The sequence below is a fragment of the Tachypleus tridentatus genome, chromosome 4 (genome assembly GCF_004210375.1).
Source record: "Tachypleus tridentatus isolate NWPU-2018 chromosome 4, ASM421037v1, whole genome shotgun sequence".
Classification (NCBI taxonomy): Eukaryota; Metazoa; Arthropoda; class Merostomata; order Xiphosura; family Limulidae; genus Tachypleus; species Tachypleus tridentatus.
The window spans coordinates 112,121,472-112,146,710 of NC_134828.1; the positions used below are offsets into that span (position 1 = coordinate 112,121,472).

The following is a 25,239-nucleotide window of genomic DNA, read 5'->3' on the forward strand; positions in this document are numbered from 1 at the left end:
TTTCTGTCAGTGTCAGTAAGATACAGAACTTTTATTTAAAGTACCTTCTAGTCTTTAACTGTATGGACACATGAATGATATAAAAGAAGTACAAATCTGTTAATTATAATATTTATCAGTGAATAAATAATGATAATTAAAGTTTATGCAAGTTTATTTCTCATCTCTGTTTATAGACACAAGGAAGTCTACACATGGAGTAATGTTAATTGTTGTGTACACAACATCATTGTTGGGAAACTGTGGATAGAACAGGTAATCATTTTTTGTTACCTAGATATATTTAAAATATATTTGAAACAATTTGTAAGTTTAAATAATTGATTAAAAGAAAAATAACAGATTTGAAAATTGTTTTTAGCTTTGGTATAAAATGGTTAAAGAAACAATTGAAATAAGTTTTAATACAATCTAAAACATGAAGATAAAGTTTCATTCTTTTGTAGAATTTTCTCTGTTTGTAACAGTATGGAGCAATGGAGTTGGTTGGTCATACCACAGGCATGAAGGCTGTCATCAATTTTAAACAAGCTGGTTGGTTCAAGAAAGATCTCTACATAATAGAGGGGTTTGTCTATAGTGATGAGTAAGGTTAACATTTTTACATAATAAAATATAGGACATTTATTTTTCATTGATAAGTATATCCAAAATTTTCCAATTCAAGTTTTTATTTTCCTCTTAGAAAATGATGTATAATAATATTGAAAGCTATTCCACTAATGAGGGCAGGAATGAGTTTGTAAACGTAACTTGAGCAAACTTAATAATAATTTGTAATAACAAGTAAGGCTGTTATATATATAAACCTTTGTTATAAGTAATATTGAAAAATACAAAACAGTTTGTACATTTATATTAATATAGGTATAAAGGCATTCCTTTATATTGGCTTATTTTGAGTTTAAGTTGTATAAGTAAGGCTTCTTTAATTTTGAGGCATGATTTGGTGAAGTTCTAAGTTGGTCTTCAGGAAATTATTTTTCATGTTTTCCTGTTTACTGTTAAGAATACATTATTTCATTCAAAGCTTTTAAGACTCAAATAATCACACAATTCAAGCCTTTGTTAATCTCACTTAAATGGCTTATTACAAAGATAATAATACAAACCAATAAACTAAGGCAAAAGCCTGTATAAATACAAAACTGTTTTAAACCTATATACAAATTCTGGATGCATGTGGTTATGTCACATTCAATAAGTTTTTGTTCCAGATTATGTGAGATAACTGTATTGAATTTTTCTGTATTTTTAGTGATATACGTTATTTCAGTTGGTACAGAATATTTTATTATTCTTATTTTAAGTTTCTGAAGATATTTTATGGTATTTGTATTTAAATCCCATATTTTGGTTGCAAATATGCCACCATCTTCAAGGAAGTCATGAAAAATGCAGTGTGGTAGTAGGAACTTTGGTTTCAGTTCTGAGACTTTGTTTCAAAAGGCAGATGTGCTCTCAGTTGTCCAGGCTTTCACATCTGTTCGGACTTGTATCAACTAACCATTTCAGTGCGTCCAAGAGGGTTTTCTGGGATTTGCAGACTCTTGTGCTAGATTAACTGAATCCATTATTTGTGAACTGGATGTTAGAAAGCTTTTTTTTTTTTTTTTCTATCCAGTGTGGTTTATATAATATTGTTTTCTTTACAATGATGCAAGTATATTGGTACTATTGAGACTTATGCATATATGGTGCTCCTGAATTTGACTTTTACTGGTATTGTTTTTCCAATGTATTCAGTTCACATTTGTCTGGAATATTTTAAAATATATTTTTAGTTTCCATTTAGTCTTGAGGTGGTCTCTTATGTATTAAATGCAGGTGTATTATATTAGAGCTTCTGAATTTATTCTTAACTTTGTTTAATATAAACTGGAGTTTAATAAGACATTTCTATAAATGTAAATAAAATCTTGACCAATGTTTTCAGAAGGTACCTTTATTAGCTCAGTATTCTGCTGTTATATCTTTGTGAGGAGCTGTTGATATCCTAAAAGTTCCTTGATCCAATTAAATTCATGTTGGAAAACCATCATTCATAAATCGAATACTGATATGTGTTTAGAAAGTACATATTATACTAAAATATTATCGAATATTCTTGAAATTATATTGTTAAGACAAATCAAACCAATAATACTAAATAAATAAATTATGTAAACTAATAAAGTTACATTCTGGAGACATAGGTTGTGACTTAGTTTACATTCTGACTATGTTTGCATATTCTCTGCACATTTTCAGGGAAACGTTTGATACAAGGGAAGAATATGATTGTGTTTATAACTTTCATCTTTCTTACTCTTGGTATCTATCTTCTGTATCAAGTGTTCAGAGTAATTATTGCAGAGGAAAATTGTAGTGAAGTATTTCCTTCCTTCTTTTTAACATCTTTATGACAAGTCTTTATTCTGTAGACTACACCAGTTATGATTTTTAAACTGTTGGATTTTTTCTAAACTCCTATGGTGACTCACATCTAGGAATTGGAGCTTGTCTTCTTCTCTCTCTCTCTTGAATATCTTAGATGATATTGCCTGGGGTTTACATTATTATTCACTAAGAGTAGGACACCACACAGTATATTTCTAGTATTTCAAATTCTAAATTACACTGGGGAACACTCATTTTGTTGCATTTAAAAAAAGACCTTTCTATAGTCAATTTGAGTGTGTTGATTTCAAATCTGAAGTCGGTTTTTGTCTGCAAGCTACAGATTTTATGCAATTTGACATTTTATTTGAAAGACCTAAATCCGCACTAAATCATTCAGTTCAGCCTGGGGAAGAGGCTTGGGACGGGAAAGGTTCAGTGTCTGAAGAACAGTTCTCGATTGTGTACACTTTTCTGACAATTCACTGTCACAACTGTCTTGTTCGCTTGTATCATGTCCAATGTCTTTATCGTCCAATGAAGGCAAGCCTTTGAAAACTGGAACAGGAACTTCTTCAGAGTGCAGAGCAGGCCGAATAGCTGAGGGAATGTTCGGATACGTAATCTTATGTCGGTTTTTCTTCCCAACACCCATTGTGTTTACCATGCAGAAATAACAGTCAATTACATGGTTGGTGGGTTCGCCAAATCATTGGAACACCAAAAGGCAGACCATTGCGTTTTCCTTTGGTCCAGTCTCAAGCATTTCCTCACAATTGTGGCACACAACATGAGAAACCCATTGCTTGTCTTGATCACCAAGATGAACTTCAAAATATGCCTTGTAGGCACGCTTGACGAACGAGGATATGTTACATCTATGACGATTGAGTGTGTAGCATCCACATATGTAGCAGAAGGCATCAGACTTGTTTCTGCAATGATATCTATTTTTGGAAGCCATGTTTGATTTGAAATAAAAGAAGAATGATCAAAATATTAGAAGCTATCTATATATATGGACGTGAAAATGCTTATACATGGTTTACGCAAGTTCACATTTGTACAATTTCATTAACCTCAAATTGCATACAAACTAGAGCATGTAGAGAAAAACTAATTTCAGATTTGAAATCAGCGCCTAAAACTCCTTCAGAATCAGTTAAAATATCCAATGCAACTCAAAGTTACTGAAAAAGTGTTCCCCAGTGTTATCTAATCTTATAAATAGAAATTTATAAGTTATGTCTATGTGTTTTTGTTTTAAACATCTGTTATCTTTAGGGGTAAAAAAACTTCGATATCTCTATGGTAATTGGACAAACTACATAAAATCCACAAAGTTACAGAATTATGAAGAGTACATCCAATCACATTCCAATAAGTTTCGGCCACCAGATCACCCTGGAGTAGATAATTCACAAACCATCCATGAGGTATGTTAAAAACTGGATATTAGATGAAATTGCTGTGTTAAGTGAAGAAATGATCAAAGCACCAGAACATAAAAACAACCTGAAGTATTTTAATTTTTTTCAGGGTTGACTACATCACTAAAAAAAAGGCATAGTATAACAAACAAGTTTAGTCACTGTTCACACATTCGTACCAAGTTATTGTTCACTGACTGATTTATAACCACGTGGTTACTATTCCATAATTGAGTGACGACTATTCCATTATATATATTTGTTTATACCTCATTGAAACAAATTGAGAGAAAGTGAACATTTTTTGGGAAGTACTGTATGGATAAAGTGTTTGTATTGTACTGACATCAACTATTGCTTTCGTATATTAGTATTGGTATACCTTATTGGAGAAATAAGTTTATTTTTTTTAATATGTTTTCGTACTATATTTACAAATTATGTCATTAAAAAATGTATTCAAACCCTCATATACAACCCAAGTGAAAGTTCTTGTTCTAAGGAGAGTAATTTTATTTAAAATTATGTTCTGTGATAAAAAAAAAAAGTTGTTGCACATAACTCAGTTTTTAATTCTCTGAATCTTGAACATGCTGAGTGTGAAATGTTTTTAATGGATTTTTGTTTGTTGTGACATGCAGTAGATAAATATATTATTTTGGTCAGATACACAGATATGTTATATCCATTAAAGTAAGATTTAATGATGAGAATCTACTCTACAAGTTCTTGATCTGACTCTAAGAAAAGAAAGAATTTGGCCATTCAAAATCAGCTGAGTAGTTGTAAACAGAAGAGAAGGAGCACCCAGTAAAGGATTGGTAACTGACACTCCTACATTCTTACAGCATTGGTCCAAAACCTACGCTAAGGAATTACTACCATCTATGGATTAATTTCAAAAACCACTGTAGAGAGAAGATGTTAAGTAAAAGAAAGTAACATTAATACAGCTTAGTTACTTATGAGTGGTTTATTCATACAGAATAAAAAAACGAGTGTCCCAAAATTGGATTTTTCCATATTTTTCAATTATTCATTTGTTATTCCCCCTCCATAATTGAAAGATGACTTTATTTAAATTTTATTGATGTTTTTTATTTATTTATTACAAGGTGCATAACTGAGTTCAGAGCATTTACTAGACATATCAGCCACTCCAATATATGCACTTTCTTTATAGGTCTTTAGATAGGAAGATGATTTTATTACTTGCCTTTTACTAGTACATCATTCAATAAAGGAGATATGAGTAAATTCATTAAAAATAAACATAAATCTTGAGGTTTCTAATCTGTTTATTCACCAGACTGCTTTTGTGTCCATGACTTTGTTTATTGCAGTATTCACAACACAAAAAGTAACCTCACTGCTGCATTTAAAATGTATTGTTTTGGCTAATGTTATGAAAAGTGAAAAATATGGAATAACTCAATGTGATATGTGACACCACTCATAGTGAATTACATAAAAACAGTAATTTGGGGGTTAAAAAGTACTTGCATTAGCAACTACAGTTGTCATTGCAAGAAGAAAAAAATTTAGTGATTTAATATTGCCATGGAAAAGTAATATATCAACTTCGGTTAACCCTATCTTTGTAGTGTTCATATCAATATAGTAAACATTACTACCCACATAAGTGCATAAACAAAATCATAGTTTGAAATATGTTATTAATTAATAAGGACTTATCAAATCAAGTACTTTTTATATTTCATGGAATAGGATTGTGTGCATCAGGGTACCGAATGTCATTTGAATGTTAAAAATAAGATGCATTTATGATATATTGGTACTAAATGTGCATAAGTTTCTAATACTACAGAACAAATTAACTTTTTTAAAAATAGATTAAGATATTAAGTGTTTCAGAACATTGATGTATAAATTCTCATCGATAGAGAACATTGCTTATTAGTATTTACGTATAAAAGTCATTTTAATTTTTATCTATTATGAATAAGTGGTTTCCTATGAAGTGTAGAGTGTTTTAACTATAGCTAAGTGTTTATTTTTGATTACAGAGTAATAGTCGTTCCACCAATTCAGAAAATTCTAAGTGTGAGACTTTAAGTTCCTTGGACATCCCTAATTCAGTTCTCTTGTGGCAGGCCGAGCCAAGACCTAGTAATTCAGTAGAGGTAAGTTATAATTTTGTTTTCATGTGGCCAAGGTATACTTGTCGTAACTCTGTCATTAGCCCTCTGACACAATTACTTGACTCTTTCCACCATGAAAAAAAATAGAGAATTAAATTCCCATTTTAATGAGCAGCTAGTTCAAAACTTAGCCAGCATTCTGATAAGTTTTAGTTATCTTAATTGTAACTATATAGAAGATGAGAAAAAGAACAAAAACTTTTTTCCCCAGACACAATTTTATACATTGTGTGCTCTTGGACGTTTTTTCTTCATATTGATATGTGTTTTATGAATTTATTCTATAAGCATTAGGACATTCTTTGCTGCCATCAGTATATACTTTAAGTTGCATTATTCTCTACTCTTTAATACAAGAAGGTTCCAATAAAAGATTATTTTCACCATGTATTTAATTTTTGTTTCAGTATTACCACTTTACACTTTTCACAATGTCTCTGAATGCATTAGTAGAAGACATGAGAAGTACAGTGGCACCAACAGATTCTCGCTTGCGACCAGACATAAGGTACCTTGAGCAAGGTCTTCTTGGTAAGTTACTGTTTGAGCATTAAATACAAGTTCATGACAATGTCATAAACAGGGTGATTTTAGTACTCAGTACATTAGACTAATCTATAATGGTGTAGCTTTTACTAGACTTGTTTGCTTAACATACTTATAATGTAGTAGTCAGTAATGGCCTGTATATTACTTAATTTTAAAGATATGGCAAGTTCTGAGAAGAAAAGGCTGGAAGAAAAACAGCGAGAACTTAGAAAAAGAAAAAGTGTGTGGGACAACTGGTTACAAAGGTAAATATTGATGTTTGAGTGTCATCGTCCATTCCCGAGGCTCAGTTTTACTCATTTAAATGAAAAACATAGATAAGTAAACTAAATTCCCCTCATAGTAAAATAAATGAAGTTGCTGGATGTTGAGACAATTGTGTCAGGACTTTGATACCCAAAACTACCCGATAAAAGTAGTTACAGAATGTGTGTTAGAGATAAAAAAAATAAACTAAAGAGTGAACACATGATTTTTAACTAACGCCTCTTAATATACTACTTTTACACCAGATTATGAAAAATTAAGTTTATTACAAATCCCTAAACACTTAAGATGAAAGGAGTTTTTATAAATTCATAATAGTATGATGCATTTCCTATCTGTAGGTGGTTCAGACAAGGTGAAAATCCATATACGAAGATGCCTGACTGGATTTTCACACATGAATATTGGGAAAGAAATTTTTCTCGATGTCCAGATATATTTTAATTTATATATCCACTGGTCAGCAGTTTATCTTAAAATGCTTATATTGTGAACCACTAACGAAATTAGGTTGAAATGATACCTGAGAGTGATTTACTTTACTGCAACCTCATTGTTTTTTTGTTAACACTTAGGCCTTGTTATTGTTTGTGGTGGACTGATTTTGTTTTCCTTCTCTCTGGAAAGTAATTAAAACTAGTATTGTCTGTCATACTTTAACAATTGTAGTAGTGACAAGACCAGTTATAGTCATGGACTGTGTAACATGTCAAAATTTTTGCCTCTTATTTAACCTCTTCTCCCTAAAAAGTTTCCTGGTTAATATTTTATTTAATCCATTACATTAAAATCTTATATTGTTTCAATTAAAATAAATTTCAAAGTATAATGTACAAAACTCATATATATTAAAATAAAAACTTTATATACAAATGTACATACAGATAGATAGATATACATTTTAATATTGGGCATGGTGGAGAATGTAAGTTTATGCTTTATAATTAAAGTTATTAGAAAACCCTACAAGAATGTATGGGTCAATCTTGTTTGTTTTTACCATGCACAAAGCTACACGATGGGCTACAGGTAGTGGGGCTCACCATTAAGTCTTCCATTCTACTGCATACAGATATAGTTCCTTAGTTTTCCCTCCAGTCCTGGCTGGTGTAGGGGGTAGCACAATATCCTTAAAGTTCACCTTGTTCTTCTCTTTCTTTAGATGATACCCACCTCTTCATCAGAATCTCCTGCCAAAAACAGGTGTAAGACACACTGTATGTATGCTAAGTTCAAAATATTAAAATTATTATAAAATACAACCCAGTTTTCTAAATTTAATTAGTAAATAAAAATGAAAATAAATGTATAATTTACCTGAACTTGAAATTGTGATATACAAGTTGGAGACTGCAGGTCTTCCTCTTTTATACTGTTGGGCTGAATCACGTGACAATATAGTATTTCCTAAAATATACACGCTGTATTACTTATTTAATCTCGTGATCAGTTAGGACAACTATAATTAGAAAATATTAAAACTTCACAAATTCATTATTTAAAAGAACCCATTTTTATATCATGTTTAAGGTATTCAAACAGAGTGCCATATTGCACTGCTAATACACCTAATAACATCAGAAATTATAATGTATAATTTGAGGACTTTAAACCCAACTGCACCTACTTTTTGTTCCTATTACTATGTCTATGGGCTTTATAGGATAAGTAGGGATATTTTAAAGTATTGGTGAAATTTCTTTGGTTAATTAATGATTGATTAACATTATTTACTAAGCCATTGATCTTAAAAGCAGTTTTCATATACATACTGCAGCAGGCCAGTTTGTTAAAAAGAGATGCTTCATCCAGTAAAATAAATGTACAGTATTTATCATTGATAATTTTTAAATTACGTAAAATAAATGAATAGAACTCGTTAATTTTGTCAATTTCTTAATAACCTTTAGTGTCCTACAAAAGAGAAGTCCCATCAAATACGGTTTTACGCTTTAAGTGTCTACGCAAGGAACAAACAGAACACTTAGCAAATAGACTGCGAGGAAGAAAATAATTACAGGTATCTAATACTTTTTATTAGCTTAGGAATGTTAGTGATATCAAGAACTGTAAAATCTAACCTCCAGCATTCAAATTTCAAGTCAACTGATATGCTAACAATAGAGATGTTTTGCTTACCTTTGCTACTTGTAAGGTAACCCTGTTGAGTGCAGCTAAGGATGCCCATGTGGAGTATCTATCCTCTCTTTTAACACTGTCCTCTCTTAAGCTTCCTTCCTTCACTACTACAACCAGCACTGAATAAGATGCATGATAAAAAGGTGGGCCATCTTTGTACAGCACTAAGAGACCAAGAGAACAGAATTAAATGTAATGTAACCAGTAAATACTACAACAAGGATCATGTATAATTTTAAAAAATTGTTTTGAAAGTTGTGCATACAGCTTAAATTTTTAAATTTGCATAATAAGAATACATAAATATTCAGATGGTTGAGTACACTTTATGGAATTGCAGTTGATATAAAGTTCCACTTTTTTCTTCCCTTTCCTTGTGGCTGAGTTGTTCCCGAGTGACCTACCAACTGAGCTAAAAAATTCCCCTAGTTGCTATTTAATTCACACAAAAACAGTAACTATAACAGATATAATATCACAGCTGAATTTTGACATTGTTTAAAGGTAAAGTGCTGTTAATTAAAACTGATCAGTTTTGCAAAGGGCATGTAACAGACCCAAGACTTAAAATTTCCCAGATTGAGGACATTTCTTGTGCATAATGACTTCGGAGACAAAGTGAACGAGTATAATTAAGACAATCCATAAAAAGATGTAAATGGTGTACCACAACAGAGGTAATATGCACAGTATAATCAAGGATTTCCATTTCCAAAAGTGACATGCCATATATATACAACTTTTCCCAACTGGACACAGTGCCCATGGATTTCTGTACAGTCAGACTTTTGTAACAAGCATTACCAAACCATTTACCTGCTACAATAGATAAGTTATTAAAATTAGCAGGGAGAATGAAGTATGATTTGAACACTACATACTTGTGACAGAACCTTTTGGAATAGAAACTTAAGCTACAGGGTCTATCATAAGATAGACCTTCACTATGGAGGACATGGTAGGTAAGGCTTCATCTAATGTCTCACAATAACAATTCTCATAAGATATCTTTACGTTTACAAGCACAATTTTACAGTTTCCTGAGTAATTGAAACTATTGCATCTGAACAACTTTTGATTACTGTGACATAACTAGAAATACACTCCTTTAACAGAGCAAAAATTATAGTACTTCGTCATCATATTTTTTATTTCTTAATGATTTTAAGCCTCAAATGGATGTGATAAGACTAATGAAATATGCAAAAATACCTCACTATTATATATTTCAAGTTCAGCTTTCTACTTAAATCTACATTAATGAACTTTTAATAATTTTTTTGGGAGTTGTTTCTCCCCACAAAGAAAAGGAATATACTTACAAAAGTCTGCTCCATATTTAAGACCTGTTTTAACAACCCATCCTTTACTGCGAAAATAATGGTAGACTGTGTAAAATGCCGGAAAATTTTTATTAGAAAGCTCACAGAATCTTCTCCACATTGTTAAAATATCAAGAATCTATAAAGATGAAAAGAATGTATTACTAATAATAATGATTTCAAACTACACAAACTTGTTTTATTTATAAACTATCAATTCTTAGTAGATTACATTAATTCAAAAGAATGACAGTCAAGATAAACACCTTGAGAAGATGAGCTTTAAATTAAAAAAAATTAAAGCCAAAATTATATTTTTAAGTTACAGAAAATCTAACAAATACCAACATGTTTGGAATGTTACAATCACAATAAAGGGAGATGAGAAATAACGGAGTCTATGAATCGGAACCAAACAGCAGTAAAAATGCCAAATCTTACTGCATGATTCAACAATCAAAATGTCACCCTACAGAAGGATACACCAAAACAGAGCTGGACAATTTGTTCAATAACTGATTATCTCTGACCAGCAATAGTACTTATGCATGTAACAGGAACTAACCAATTTTTCAAAATTCAAACTAAACTGATTTTATGGAAAATAATCAAGTAATTGAAATTAGGGTTTCCTATTTTTGACTCCTCCAACTATACAAGTAATGAAATTTTTGTTATGGAGAAACTAATGTGGCAATTTTCTGATGGTCAGAAATTTTGAACTGTTTACTAGAAGGAAGTTGGCCAGCAGCACCCACCACCAGTGTTTCTTCTTTTTTGATGTTGAACTGCTGACCAGAAGGAAGGCAACTTTCTAGCAGCACCCACTATCCATGTTATTATATTCATTACTCTTTCAATAAATGGTAATTTCACAAATTTGAGGTATTACTGCAGAAGCACAGGGGGGGGCCACGGACCTTAGTTTGAGAACCTCTGTAGTGAGGGAATGATACCTTTGTTAGATTTATTTGCTTCATTTTTCTAATTTAAGACATGAATTTTTTACATGTATTTAAATTTGTATTCAAAAATATTACTAGTTATCTTTGGATATTATGGAAAATAGGTAATTTAAATTTTCAAAATCAAAGAATCTATTACACAACAAAATACAATCATCAAGAAATATGTTCCAGTTTTCTTCTTCAAAATAATTTAAACTATTGAACATTCCAATTTCAAAATATTCCTTAAGTTCTCATTGATGTTTCAGACATTTGGTAATAAATATCGTACATGATATTACTTCCCTGCTAGTTGTTTATTCTTTCTTTGATTTTATAACTGGATGATTCTCTTTCCATAATTGGCTGCAAACAATAAACATGTACAGTGGAACCCATCTAAAGCAGCCACCTTCAGGACTGAGACAAACTGGCCTGATTAGAGGGGGTTCCACTGTACATAATTAGGGATTATGTAAACAAAAAAAGGAACTGTGATTGAATGACTGCTTTCAGAGGGTGGCTGCTTAGAGGTGTTCCACTGTAGTCAGGGTTCAGGACAATATGGGTTCAAGCACCCAAACATGTTCATCTGTTGTTGCACACAGTTTAATGTAAAATTAAAGAATCAGATCATCTTAAACTCCATTTGAATGATAACATGCACCACTTGTAATTTTAGGAATTTTTACATTTATTCTATTTCTTTATATTTCATTTTTGCATATGTTTGAATTACATTTTAAGATACATCTATACACTTTATTATAACTATTAATTGTGAAAACACTCTCATAAAAAATAATTTTACCTTTCCTTTTTCATCTGCTACAAGCAGACATCCCAAACCATAAGATAAAAAGAAAGCCTGTAATGGAAACATTACTAACATTAGATACTGTCACTTAAGTACTTTATTTTTCCCCTATATCATTATGGCACATATTGTATTATATGTTATAATACTTTTTGCTTTTCTTTATTATTATTGCACATATTATTTTGTATATATTACATTAGATATTTAAACACAATGGATTTTATCTATACAAAGAGAATTACACCATTGCATATGAAACAATCATGCAGCATCACTGTGTTCACTTTCACTCAAAACATAAGTAGATTGACTTTTACTTGCTTGTAGAAGGTGAACCAAGAATAAACATAAGATTATATTGCTCATTAATACTTATTAAAAGAGAACTAGTTTTATATCCTTCAGGTTTACTAAATATAAAAATGGAATGGAGCATTAAAAAGTCTTCAAACATTACCACCCTTGGTTAATTTCTGAATTTAATTAATTGCAGTATAAGCACTTAGAAAACATGTGATATTAAAATATTAGCTATTTTAAATTCTTTTTATCAGCTGTTTCAAAAACTACTTATGAAGACATTCTATTTTCATAATTTATACTTCAATGACTTGTGTTAAATCCTGATGAATGTATTAATTTATTCTAAATCATAACTAGAGCATTTCCCATTATTTAATATAATACAATTAGATTATGACATCATATGTGAAAAGTGTTATAGTTAGCAATAAATCAACTATATCTCATATGTACAGTTTTGTTTTGTGAGGTTCTGTTAAACCCTCCAAACTAACCTCTTCAAAAGTGAGTTGCAAATATTCTTTGACTGGAAGTGGATCTTCTACTTTTTGGAAGCTTGAATCAGCTTCAGAGGACCCTGGTTCATTTTGTTCTTTCACTAATACATATGTATTTTCAGTCTGATTCATCTCAACAACATCATCATTTTCTTTCTCCATTAACTGTGTTATCCTAACACCTCTTTCATTTGATTCTCTAGTTACTTTAGAAGGTCTTAGATGTTCTTTAGCCTGGTCCAGGTGCCTTTTGTATCTACATATAATGGTTAAGTATGAAAACAAAATGCATATACCTTAATAAACTTAGTAACAGTTTCTTATTTCATATAGTAGTGTGCAAAAGTGTTAGGATAAAGTCAAAATTTAGAATTAGGCTATTTTCAAAGAACAATGTAAGATAACTTGCAGATGGAAGTGCTTGACTTCAGCAAACAATTACTACTTTGTGTGTCCCCCTTTTGCTTTAATAACTGCAGACAGTCTTCCAGGCATTGTTGCAATATATGCAGTTTAAGTGTCCTTTGGGATTTTCCTTCAAATGTCTCTAATACACTCCCTTTGTTTCTTTGGAAGTAACGTTTGATCTATCAAATCCCACATCTGCTCAATTGGGTTGTAATTAAAGATCTGTGGGTGCCATTGCATTATCTGAATGATCACAGCAGCTTCTTTCTAAGGCAATTTCTGCACAAGTTTAATGACTGTTTGAGGTCATTATCTTCATGACAGTAGAATCCTTTACCAATAATATGCAAACCAACTGGTTATACTATAACAAATTAGTTTCTGATAGAACTTGTACTGATACATTATTCCATTTATTTTGCAAATTTTTCCTGCTGCTTCAGCATGAAAACACCCACAACCCATCATGTTGCCTCTCACCCACTTCACAGCAGGTGGCATGGTGGTAAGTATCATCTGCTAAACATACAACCTACAATTTGAATCAAATATTTCAAACTTGAACTCAGTCTTTAAAACACTTTTCCAATCATCAAAGTCCAGTTTTTGTACTTTTTAGCAAATTTCAGTCTTGACAATACTTGGAGATTGAAGTTGTTTTTCAACTGCTACAATGCCAAATATTCCATTTTATTGAATTTTCTTGATAGAGTAGATCTGGACATTTGTCTGTCATTTGGTACATGGTTACCTCATGCTTGAGATTAGTGGCAGTCTTCCTACTGTTCAGGAGGCTGCATAACCAACAATACTTAACGATATTAATGTTGAGTTCAGGTGTTCTGCTTCTTTCTTTCCTATTTTCAAATTTACCTGACTTGATCTCACAGTCTCAGGTGTACTTGACAGTGTTTCAAGGCTGCAATAGTTTATTACAGAGTCCAACCAACATCATGTATAGATTTTATGCAAACCCTATACTTTACTGACAACTCTCTATGCTTTTTTGGGCCATGGTATGACAACAAATCAAGGTTTATTTGTGTAGTGCAATTAAGTTGATTTCTTCTAGCATATATCAGTACCATATGCTAGCTCCTTTCTGTATTGTCTTAACTATAAATTTGATTAGTATGTTCATTCAAGCAGAATCCTTATGACATGCCCTTTGTACAAGTATATGGAAATTTTAAGAATGATAAATATTTTCACCCTGGGCATTCAGTTGTCAACGGGAATCAGTGAAGCATTACCACAGTGTTAAAATTTACATTCTGTAATGGCATAGAAGAATTAGCCCCATAAAATGAAAATAATGACAATATTCTCTTGTCCTAACACTTTTACACAATATTGTATGTTAAAACAAATCTCAAATACATAATAATATTCAATATACTTAAAAAAACGTTAACTTTCATGTACATGTAGCCACTAACGTAGTTTTTTGTTTTTGGTATTGAACTATAATTGGGACTTTCTACAGAATAAAGTACTACAATGTGTTTTATTTTAAAAGGCCTATCCCATTACAAGGATCATTTTATTTAATGATATGTTCCAGTTGAACTAATGTGTCTGAGATGTGGACAATAAACTTCTGGCAACATACATTGTTGGATAGAGCCTTTTTGATTACTTAGTAAACATAATGCAAGATCCATCTAATTAACAACACAATTTATTTTTTTTAACATCTACTTCAGTCATTTTCACCTCTAGGCCTAATTTCAAATAGATTCTTGAGATCATTGTGAGCTTCTCAGGTATTCTAAAACTACTTTTGTGAGGTTACTTGATTTTTTGTATTCATATATCCTCCCACAAATATCTCAATTAAAACTATGAAAAAATAATTTACATCAATATAAACACTACTGTCCCTCCCATCTCAAGACTCTGAAAAAAATTTAAGCTTCACACATGGAGGAGGGATGTATGTTAACTAATAAATAAACCTCATTACAAAAAAAAGTTGTGTTAAGAAGGATCCAGAAAATAAGTAAACCCAGCCACACAAGTATTCCATGTCATCATAAAGGCAATTTGATAAGTAATGAAAAATAAATATAAACATATAACAACTCTGTAAACGACCTTCCAAAACACATAACTTGTTACCTCCACTATTCAAATTAATATTTACAACCTCTTCATTCTACTATTTAAACATGATTCTCAAAAGCATATTACCCATTCCCACAAATTATTTACATTAATCACCTCTAATTCTTCTACATTTCAAAATTTGGAGTCTGTATAATTCATGTTTCATCTCAGGTATCATGACAGTAACTTGTTTCTACATTTCTAACATGTTGATGTAATGTGCATTTAAGGACAATAACAAACTCGTTGTCTCATTCACCTAATTGCATTTTAAAATAAAAATATAAAACACTCAAAGCCAGCCCTTATTATTCATGTATTTATGTCTTCCCTTAAATTCCCTTACATTTACTTCATCCACTACACTAGAAAGTAACTCATTCTAAATGCGAATCACCCTGTTAGACAAATAACTTTTAATTTAAAATGATTCCTACTCTGCCAAAAGGTTTTGTCTCCTCATCCTATTCTCATAAATAGGACAGAAAAAAAAATCAACACCATCAATTTCCTTAACCATCTTAAATACCTCAGTTTGATCCCTTTTAATTTTTTCTTTTTAAAGAGAAAACAGTTTTTTATATCTTGACCTATGCCCTGTTGATGTTAATAAAGCTAACAGAAATTTAGGGTGTATTAATGGATATACTGATTATGAATCAAAAGTAGCAATTCTCTCTCTAAACAAATCACTAGTTAGTCGCAGTTGGAATAATGTGTACAGTTTTGATCTTCTTATCTATGAAAGAATATTTTGCTTATTAGATAGGGTTCAGAGAAAACATACTAAGATGTTTCTGGGGATGAAAGGTTATCTTACAAGGACAGACTCAGATCTTTCTTGATATTTTCTCTTGACAGAAGAAGTGTAACAGGTGATTTCATTGATATTTACACCATCCATGGTGATAAACAGAATAATGGCTTTTGATTTCTTTGTGGTGTATTCTGAAGACAAGTAGACATGAATTTAAGATTTGGAAAAGACAAACCAGGCTCCAGTTAAAACATTTTCTATATTTATAATAAAATGGTTAAGTTGTGTAATGAGTTGTAGAGAACAGAACCTTTCAACAGTTTAATAAGGAACTGATGATTTCCTTAAAACTAAAGGGTGGGTAAGAAAATACATATGTTTAAAGATTTCTTTACTCTTTAACCAGAGGTGAAACTGAAAAGAAGATCTATCATGTTTAAGCCTAGTGCATTCTTTAGTGCATACCCTGAAGAGCCTTAAACAGACAAAAGTGCAGTTCAAAGTGGAGGATACATCCTCCAAATCAAAGCTTCAATTTCACCTCTAATGAAAGAAAAATTAAATTTTTAACACACACACACACACACTAAAAACCTTAAACAATTTCTACTGTATAATATCAAATAACAAGTTTGACAAAACTTCATAACATTGTTCACATACCTAAATTAATTTAAGTTACTATATGGTAAAGTAAAATAAATTCAAAACCCTGCAGATAACAAAAACTGGTGCTCTTCATTTTTAAATACTGTGGAAAAATGTATTCCCTCAATACTACCAGAATGAGTTCCTCAAAAAAATGCCCTAATTGAGATAAAACATTTTTACCTAAAAAACTAACTAAAAGTATGAAGAGTAAAAACAAGCTTAATTATGTACCAGAACCAGATTATGTTAGTGAAAATGAAAATAAAATAGCCAATATTAACAGGTTCTGTACATAAAAAAACAACAACTAAAGTTGCCAATTTATTAGGATCAAGTAATCTGGCTTCATTAACATATGAACATCAGTTGATTTTGTAACAAGAGAGAAACAGTCATTCTTAGGTATTGCTAGCAAAGCTAAGAGTCCACCATCAAATATAACAAGCTACACACACGTCATGCGTTCCAACAAAAATGTCTTGCTTTAACTTCAACATTAACTATCAAGTCTACTGAACATGAGAGTTTAGACGAGTTTTTCATGCACAGTGAGTGATGACAGGTACAGTATGAACCAGTTGTGAACTTTACACTAACTACATCAACACCTGTTGTCTGCAAAATCATTAACATAAGTATAGAAAATAATGGAAAATTACAAAGCTTAATATCAAATGTAATGGAAAAACAAATGGTGTTATTCGGTCTTCCATGATGCTGTACAAGATGCCACAAATAACATGAAGGGATTGTAGTAGTAGATGACATCATGTTACACAAAAAAAGAAGCAATATAAATATATTGCAAAGCCATGTACAAGGTTCAGTGACATCCAAAAATATAAAATAAAAAAGATAGTATTTCACTGAAAATATGTTGGGACTTCAGCACTTTGCCTGCCCTCCACCCCACAAGGTTCTAGCAACCTCTGTCAAAGCTTTGTCTACCAGGAACACAGAAGCAAAAACTGGATCTAGAGGAAACATTTCCTTGGCAACTGTGAGTGGATTATCATCACTCTTGAATCAGATATGTCAAAAAGAAATCTTTTCCCCCACTACAGAAGGTGGACATTTGTTATGTTTTCACCCGTGTATTTATCAGCAAGACTTCTTGAAAATGGCTGAATGGATTTGGATAAACATTTGGACTATGATCACCTTAGATCATTAAATGTCACTAAAATAAAATATTCTTCACATGTTAACATGAAGACCATTTTTCACACTATTTTTGCTCCACAACAGAGTCAAAAATGTTAAGGATTTAATGAAACCTGGTGGCAATATGGAGAATATTATTCCTAATTATCCTGCCAAAAATGGTTCATGTCTATTGATAATAATGGACATAAAAACACAATTTTGTATTTTTTGAGAGCTGAATATGATCTACTCTACATGGTGAAGATATGTGGCATACGAAGTGTTCCTCTAGTTTTTATGTTTTCAATGATTTTGAGAAGCACTTGATGCTTAAGTTTCTTACTTCTTCAGATCAACTTTGAAGATAAGAAATTCCTCAAAGGCCTCAAGAAAGTTAAAGATCTTGCACTTTACACTACTCACAAACAATTTGGGTGATGTGTACATAAGAAAACTACTCTCCTTGGAAGAGAATATCCATGGAACATCTTACTTTGAAAGCTGTACCTGATGTTAATGATAAAAAATGTGTTTGGTGCACGTGCAAAGAAGGTCTTGAAGTCAAATATTTTATGAAATGTCAAAAATCAGAGAGATTGTCCACACTAACTTAATGTAAAAAGGGGTTATCTCTACTAAGCAAAGTAGCTATCTCTATCTTTAGTCTCCTCTGATCTTCTATAGTGATTGGTCAATTTAGTAAGTCATATAAATTGATACACTTTAAAAAGAACAAAAGACTTATTCAAAGAAGATTGGCATATTAATGTATATAGCACACAGTCTAAACATTTTAGCCTTAATAACTCAGACTAAAAGTCAAACCTTATAATAGGCATGTTCATTTTGACTGGTAACTTTCTCAATTTTCTGTCAAGTCAGTGTATTATGATTATATTATCACACTCACAGCAGAGAAACATGAGGAAGAGACAGTTGAGAATGAAACAATACTCTAAATTGCTGAGGTGAACCAAGAACAAGAAAAAAATAGTTCAATAAATAAGTTATGTTTATTCACAACTTAAAATCAATTGTGGGTATGATTAATTAAAGTTGCATATAGTGATTATTTTGTAAAGTGATAACTTAATTACTGCTATATTTAATTAAAATGTAAACATTAAAAGGCCAAATGCTTCATTACTTTTGTTAAGTATTTAGTAGTCTACCATAATATGAATCAATACTAAGTGCTTAATTGTCAACAGTTTTGTTAAATACTCAGCTACCAATAATTATTTTTATTTGAAACATACTTTCAGAACTTAAGAAAAATAGTCTTTAACTTTCATCGTAACACTCAAAACTATGAACTAATGCCATGGGTAATATTTATTTTAATTAGCTATAATTTTAGCCCAAAGTATCCTTTGAATTCTTCCTATTTAGATTAGCCATTTATTTTTTTTCCTCCCTCATACTACTTTGCAATTCATAATCAGCATTCCTAAACTGATTACAGGTGGTCTTATGAGCTTTACAACTTGAAGCATTTGTAATTATATCATCCTGGTTACTAAAAACACCTGAAATAACATTTTCTATAAAATATTCTATTAAAAAATTAATTTAAAAAAACCTTAATCTCATGAATTCCTTCAGCCACAATAAAGACATAATGACATAGTTTCAAGTTATTTCAAATTTACATCTCCAATACTGTACCTGCTTTTATTAGCAATATAATTAATGTGATCTGTTTGTATGTAAAAAGGCTTTAACAATGACAATGCTATTTCTTTTCCAGCTTAAATTACACACTTACCTAGCTTGACTTAAAACAGGAAGGCCATCTACTATTTCTTGGTTTCTCTGAAAGTTGGGAATATTTTTGGAGAGACTTCCTTTCCCAAAAAATCCCTGTATATTATTTAAAAAAAAATCTTAATCTATAAAATAGGTAACTGTGTGTGTGTGTGTGTGTTTCTACACAAATATACAGCAAAAACTAAAAATAAGCTGGCAAGCAAAAGGCATGTGTACCTTAAAGTAAATTGAGTTACTAAAAATAATAAATCTGACACCCTTCCAACTACAAGAAACCCATGTCTTTTTTAAGGTATACCTTTTGAAAACTTGGGTTATTAGGTACCTTGGATTGTTTTTCATTCCATGTGTTTTATTGATTATGTATGCTTTTCTAGTAATATATACAAATTAAATTTCTTCAAATATTGAACTGTAATGTACAAGTGTAATGTTTTCTTGTTTTCAGTAGATTATCTACATCAAAATAAATAAAATTTCAATATTTATTACATTTGCAAATAAAGACAGATTACTTCACAATTTATTATTATTCTGAGATACACTTGACTATAAATAATTCTGTTATGAACAACTACAAATTTCACACTGTATTGCATTCAAACATCCAATGCATGATTAACTTAATGTATAATTAAAGTAATGTGGTAACATCGTGACACATCATAATATCATAAATAAATGTTACCAATACATATTGGAGAAAATTAATAGTGATAAAGTAAACAAAATCAAAAGGAAAGACTGAATTAAAAAAAAGCAAATCCAAACCTTCAAGCCAAAACAAAAATAAATTGAAAAATTATAAACATAAAACACTTCACTAATTAAAACGATCCTTGGGTACAAACTATAACTTCGGATATAAAATGTACCCTAGGTTTTGGAGGTGACTACAGAAGTAGGATACACATTGTGGTGGAGAAACACCATCTAACCTCTATTCGGCAGTCTCACATAAAAAAATAAAACAGAATAGCAATAGATATTGAAATAGAAATTAGGAGAGTGAGATGTGGGTGCTCAAGCCCACAATGTCCCACATCTGTATCGCCCTTCACTACCTGCAGACAGATGTGGGAAAGTAACTGCTCTCCAAAGCAAAGATGAAAAAAAATATATATATAAAAATAAGAAAAATAAACACACTACCATCTTGGGATAAACAAGTTATAAACTTACCTCTTGAAGTTAACATTCCAGCCCTCATTATAGTAGCCCAGTAAATGAGTTATACTAGTATGAAGAATCCCATCCATTTATCTAAATTAGTATAGCACCCAACCACCACCCACTTATCAAGTGTACTGTAACTATCATCCTCTAAACAAGCCTTTATGTGCAGCAAAGTGTACGTATGCATAAAGTAGTACCAAGTTGTCAAATGACCTTATTCATAACTAAAAATAGTTATTAGAAACTTTTAGTAAAATTTCTCTAATTTTTACTTCTTTATATTTATTTAATGCATTCTTATATTTGTTGCAGAATAATTTAATAATTTTATTTAAAGTTTCTTTATTAAATCCATTAACTGTTAATTCTTGTATCAGTATTTCAATACTACTGATAAAATATTGTAATTAATGTCACAAAATAATGTGTATATTGAAAGACATTTAAAATAACTTGTAAACTATACAAAAAGGAAAAAACTTACATTTTTATAAAATGTATTAAAAATGTAGTATTTTTAATTCATATGCCAAATACATGTTGCATTCTAGAAACAACATACTCTTAAATTAAACAAATCTACCTTACCTTAAAATTCAAATCCTTTATGCTCGACTCATCTGAAATTTTAATTCCACTTAGTCCTAACTTTCCTCTGTAAAATTTCCAAGACACTGCTGCCTTAGTAGAGAGAGACTTAGTTCCTTCTTGTGAAACTTCACTCTCTTCAGACTGACTAAGAGGAATTGGGAAAGGGCCATTTCTTGGTATGTTAACTCTTCTTTTAGGGCGTGGATCACTTAGAACTGTAGTAGTCATTTTTAAACCAAAAATTATTACTATGAAGCTAAGCCACCAAAATCCAAACTAAACGTACAGTAAATGCCTACTTCTCTTTGATGAATAATGTACTGCCGGACACACCTGTGATGAAAAAAAAACTGTTTAAAGTATTTAAAATAACTAATTTACATTTTAAGTTAATCTAGCAATTGTTATTGAAGGTTTTAACTTGAAAATTCAATATCTGAGAATTTTTTTAATTTTTGTAGTACATACTGGTGTATAAAACACATTTTAATTCTAATAAAAAAAAGGGAGGGGTTACAAGACCAAATTTGTTATTTTTATTTAACTGGACATTCCACATTACCCTTTACAGCTTCTTCAGGAGTGTTTTACTAAAATGCAAACAATTATGGTTTGTACTGTCAGTTACAGTTTGTGTTTTAGTGATGCAGGAGAAGCTGTAAGGTGAAACACTGAGTGCTCAGTTAAAGAAAAATAAATTTAGTGTTACGATATATATGTAAAAACGACTTGTTTGGGTTGAGAAAATTTTTTACGTAGAGGAGTGAACAATGTTTCGACTTTCTTCAGTCCTCATCATTGTGAACCTGATGATGACCAAAGAAGGTTGAAACATTGTTCACTCCTCTACGTAAAAAATTTTCTCAACCCAAGCGAGCCGCTTTTACATATATATTTTTTCCCTATAAGTGGGTTTTCTCAACATCACTGATTAGTATTATGATATAATTTATTACTTGCATTCATCACAATCAACTGAAAATTAGTATTGTACAACTTTCCCAATTCTATCTACAAATATTTGTATACAATTTCAGAATACAAGAAAATTACACATAACAACACTGAATTTATTATGTGTGAAATATTTATATGAAGCTGAGTTAAGACAAATAAAATGAAATAGCATTTGTTAATTAAGATAAACTTAATATCATTATACACTTATATGCCATTACTATAGGAAGGCCTTATGCACTCTTGACTAAAGACACCAACATTGTCCAACAGTAAATTTCAAGCAATTTGTTATACCATAATATTAATGTAAAACAGAAAGTGAAACTAACATTACAAGTAGATATTTAAACATTAAAGGTTAAGCTTATAAGTTACAATAAAAGTAGCCTAATACAGGTTCATTGTAAAAACCTAAATTCCAAATGTTAATTATCAGAACAGATTTAATTACAAGCAAGTTTTTACTGTAGAAATGAAGAATTTGGAGGCAAAAATGATTGAGGATGCAACACACTAAAGAAAAATGCTACTACAACCAGGGTCATACAAAATACAAAAGTCCAGTATAAAACTTTCAATCAGAATACAAATCTTGATGCTTATAAAAACCACACAATTAGAAACTCATGCCTGGCCAGGACTTGATACAAATATTAATAAAGAATATAAATTTCAATATTATTGAATTCATTAAATTACTGAACTGGAAAAAAGAACCAAAAGAAGAATAAACCTAATTCTTAAAAAAAAATATATCCAAAATTAAACAATTTCTCAAGATCAGAAATAAGACTGGGCAAAATTAGCAATAATTCTAACAATATCTAATGATTTAACTCATTTAAGATCAAGGAAAGGTTTTTACTTAGTATTTTGTCCATGAGATTTTTTCTCATGACAAACTATTACCATAATTTACATAATCTCTCACAACATTAATACCTGCACATCACTGCTAGAGGAACGTTTTGTCAGTTTAATAATATAAACATACTCAAAACCAATGTATTCTAGTTAGAAGGTAAGTTAGCACTTCAACATAATTAGAATTTAATAACTGAACTTTGTGATAAAAGGTATAATATAGGAATGGTAAACAAAGTCATAACAAAGGTATAATTCACTATCTCACAGGATTTTTATTATCTTAATTGGATTGGAATCATTAAATTGGACACAAGTCTACGATACAAAAAGCTCAGTCAGACACAACTTCAGTTAACTCTCGAGCTCAAATATCACACAACTAGAAGCTGCAGCACTGGAGTTTTTTGTGGGTTTTTTTTCTTAGTTAGGACTAACAGATTAAATGAGAAGTTCGTTTTCAGATTTAGTTTTAAAGATTTGAGTTCGATACAGAAATTAGTTTAATATATATGCACATAATGTAGTTTTGGGTGAGAAGTACTGGCACGCGTCTTGATTACATCTATAAAAACTGAAAACGTTCAGGTTTCAACAGTACAAGTGAAGTACTTCAATTAGAACACGCTACTAGTAGTACTATAACTGCTACTCTACTACTAGTAATATTAAACTGTAGGTAGTAGAAAATACGTTATGCCCTAATTTAGTTGTAACATAAGACCCAAATGTTGAGTTGGGTATTTTTTCCTTTTTCAATTTTAAAAACAGTTATTTTGTTAGTTCGACATTTGGACGAGTCAAGCCTCGGCCAAATGATCCTACCTTGCTTAGTTTGTTATCCCTTAGAAATGGCCTAGCGTGTTAAGGCGTGCGCTTCGTAATCTGAGGGTCGCGGGTTCGCGCCAAACATGCTCGCCCTCCCAGCAGTGGGGGCGTTATAATGTGCGGTAATTCCACTATTCGTTGGTAAAAGAGTAGCCCAAGAGTTGGCGGTGTGTGGTGATGACTAGCTGCCTTTCCTCTAGTCTTACACTAATAAATTAGGGATGGCTAACGCAGAATAGCCCTCGAGTAGCTTTGCGAGAAATTAAAAAAAAAAGAAAAACAAACATTTTCCCTTATACTTATAAATCGTTATTGCCTAAATTTATTATGATCGGTAGAAGTCTGTGCTTTCATTATGACTCAGTAACAACCATATTTCTGTTATGGAATTGTTTCTCATCCAGCTACTTCAGGATTACAAGAACGGGCCAACCAAGGTCAGCATCACCAACTGCACCATATGTTCTTGAGTTCATTCATTTTATGATATAGCCTGCCATAAACAGTTGAAGAAGTGAATTAAATCCTTCTTTGGGACATCATTTTAATAATCAGCATTCTATCTTACTCCCTGTGGAATTGTGGTCCAGTGTTTTATAATAATGTATTTCTGAGACCCTGCAAGTACTCTAAGATGTCTTTCTAGTCCTATCCAAGCCTGTAGATACATGTATTCTAAATAATTTGAATCCCCAAGTGTAATCAGGATCAGATTTGTGATAAAAAATATGCAATGCAATGAAATAAGTTGGGTTTTGTAATGAAATTTATGCTTAGTTAAATAAAAATGTTGATAAAAAACAGGGACAATGATTTTTGTTGTTTTTATCCTTAGAATCTAACCGTTTTTGTACTAAAATGGTGCTTGTTTTCTATGAAATATTTATTCATGGTTTGTTCTTTTTTTGATGTAAATAAACAAGGTATCAAAAGTTAACAAGTTTGAAGAAACTAACAAAATTGTCTACACTAGCAAATTTTAGCCTCAGAACTTGGACTAAAGAGACACATTGAAACAATTGAAACATGTTTCGAAGGCAAGAAGACATGTGATTTGATCACGCATTTTGCATTTATCTTCAGATGATGCCATATGTAAAGTTATGGATCATAACCTACACACCAAGACTCTCATACTGTATTTAAAATATGTCATTCCTTGAA

The 25,239-nt window shown here is 31.0% G+C and overlaps 2 protein-coding genes across 6 annotated transcripts; one reads left to right on the forward strand and one right to left on the reverse strand.

The window, feature by feature from the left end:
• Positions 1–100: 100 nt before the first annotated feature.
• Positions 101–9,090, forward strand: LOC143249890 (oxysterol-binding protein-related protein 2-like). Of its 3 annotated transcripts, none has more exons than XM_076500484.1 (8): positions 101–255; positions 468–586; positions 3,664–3,815; positions 5,837–5,953; positions 6,379–6,502; positions 6,678–6,765; positions 7,129–8,004; positions 8,698–9,090. In XM_076500484.1, the coding sequence occupies exons 2-7, from the start codon at positions 583–585 to the stop codon at positions 7,229–7,231; spliced, it is 588 nt and encodes a 195-aa protein (XP_076356599.1). In that variant the 5' UTR covers positions 101–255; positions 468–582; the 3' UTR covers positions 7,232–8,004; positions 8,698–9,090. The 3 variants fall into 3 exon arrangements, with proteins under 3 accessions (XP_076356599.1, XP_076356601.1, XP_076356598.1); XM_076500486.1 differs by having other exon boundaries at positions 172–255; positions 447–586; XM_076500483.1 differs by lacking the exons at positions 101–255; positions 468–586 and having other exon boundaries at positions 3,455–3,815.
• Positions 7,634–24,231, reverse strand: LOC143249888 (tRNA-splicing endonuclease subunit Sen2-like). 3 transcript variants are annotated; one of them, XM_076500482.1, is made up of 9 exons: positions 24,073–24,231; positions 21,421–21,756; positions 19,655–19,749; positions 12,813–13,071; positions 12,007–12,063; positions 10,249–10,387; positions 8,927–9,090; positions 8,105–8,167; positions 7,634–7,977 (listed from the first exon to the last, which is right to left on the reverse strand). In XM_076500482.1, exons 2-9 carry the CDS (start codon positions 21,649–21,651, stop codon positions 7,918–7,920), a joined length of 1,068 nt encoding a protein of 355 aa, XP_076356597.1. In that variant the 5' UTR covers positions 21,652–21,756; positions 24,073–24,231; the 3' UTR covers positions 7,634–7,917. The 3 variants fall into 3 exon arrangements, with proteins under 3 accessions (XP_076356597.1, XP_076356595.1, XP_076356596.1); XM_076500480.1 differs by having other exon boundaries at positions 8,105–8,194; positions 24,073–24,230; XM_076500481.1 differs by lacking the exon at positions 24,073–24,231 and adding an exon at positions 23,326–23,808 and having other exon boundaries at positions 8,105–8,194.
• Positions 24,232–25,239: the final 1,008 nt, after the last annotated feature.

Excerpts from the sequence above, each read along its gene's own strand:
- LOC143249890 (XM_076500483.1), top strand. The coding sequence starts at position 3,624 with ATGTCTATGTGTTTTTGTTTTAAACATCTGTTATCTTTAGGGGTAAAA. Across the intron at positions 3,816-5,836 it reads ATTCACAAACCATCCATGAG|AGTAATAGTCGTTCCACCAA; the intron begins GTATGTTAAAAA and ends TTTTGATTACAG. Across the intron at positions 6,766-7,128 it reads TGGGACAACTGGTTACAAAG|GTGGTTCAGACAAGGTGAAA; the intron begins GTAAATATTGAT and ends TCCTATCTGTAG.
- LOC143249888 (XM_076500480.1), bottom strand. The coding sequence starts at position 21,651 with ATGACTACTACAGTTCTAAGTGATCCACGCCCTAAAAGAAGAGTTAAC. Across the intron at positions 8,195-8,926 it reads TTACCTTACAAGTAGCAAAG|GAAATACTATATTGTCACGT; the intron begins GTAAGCAAAACA and ends TGTATATTTTAG. Across the intron at positions 7,978-8,104 it reads TATCACAATTTCAAGTTCAG|GAGATTCTGATGAAGAGGTG; the intron begins GTAAATTATACA and ends TGTTTTTGGCAG.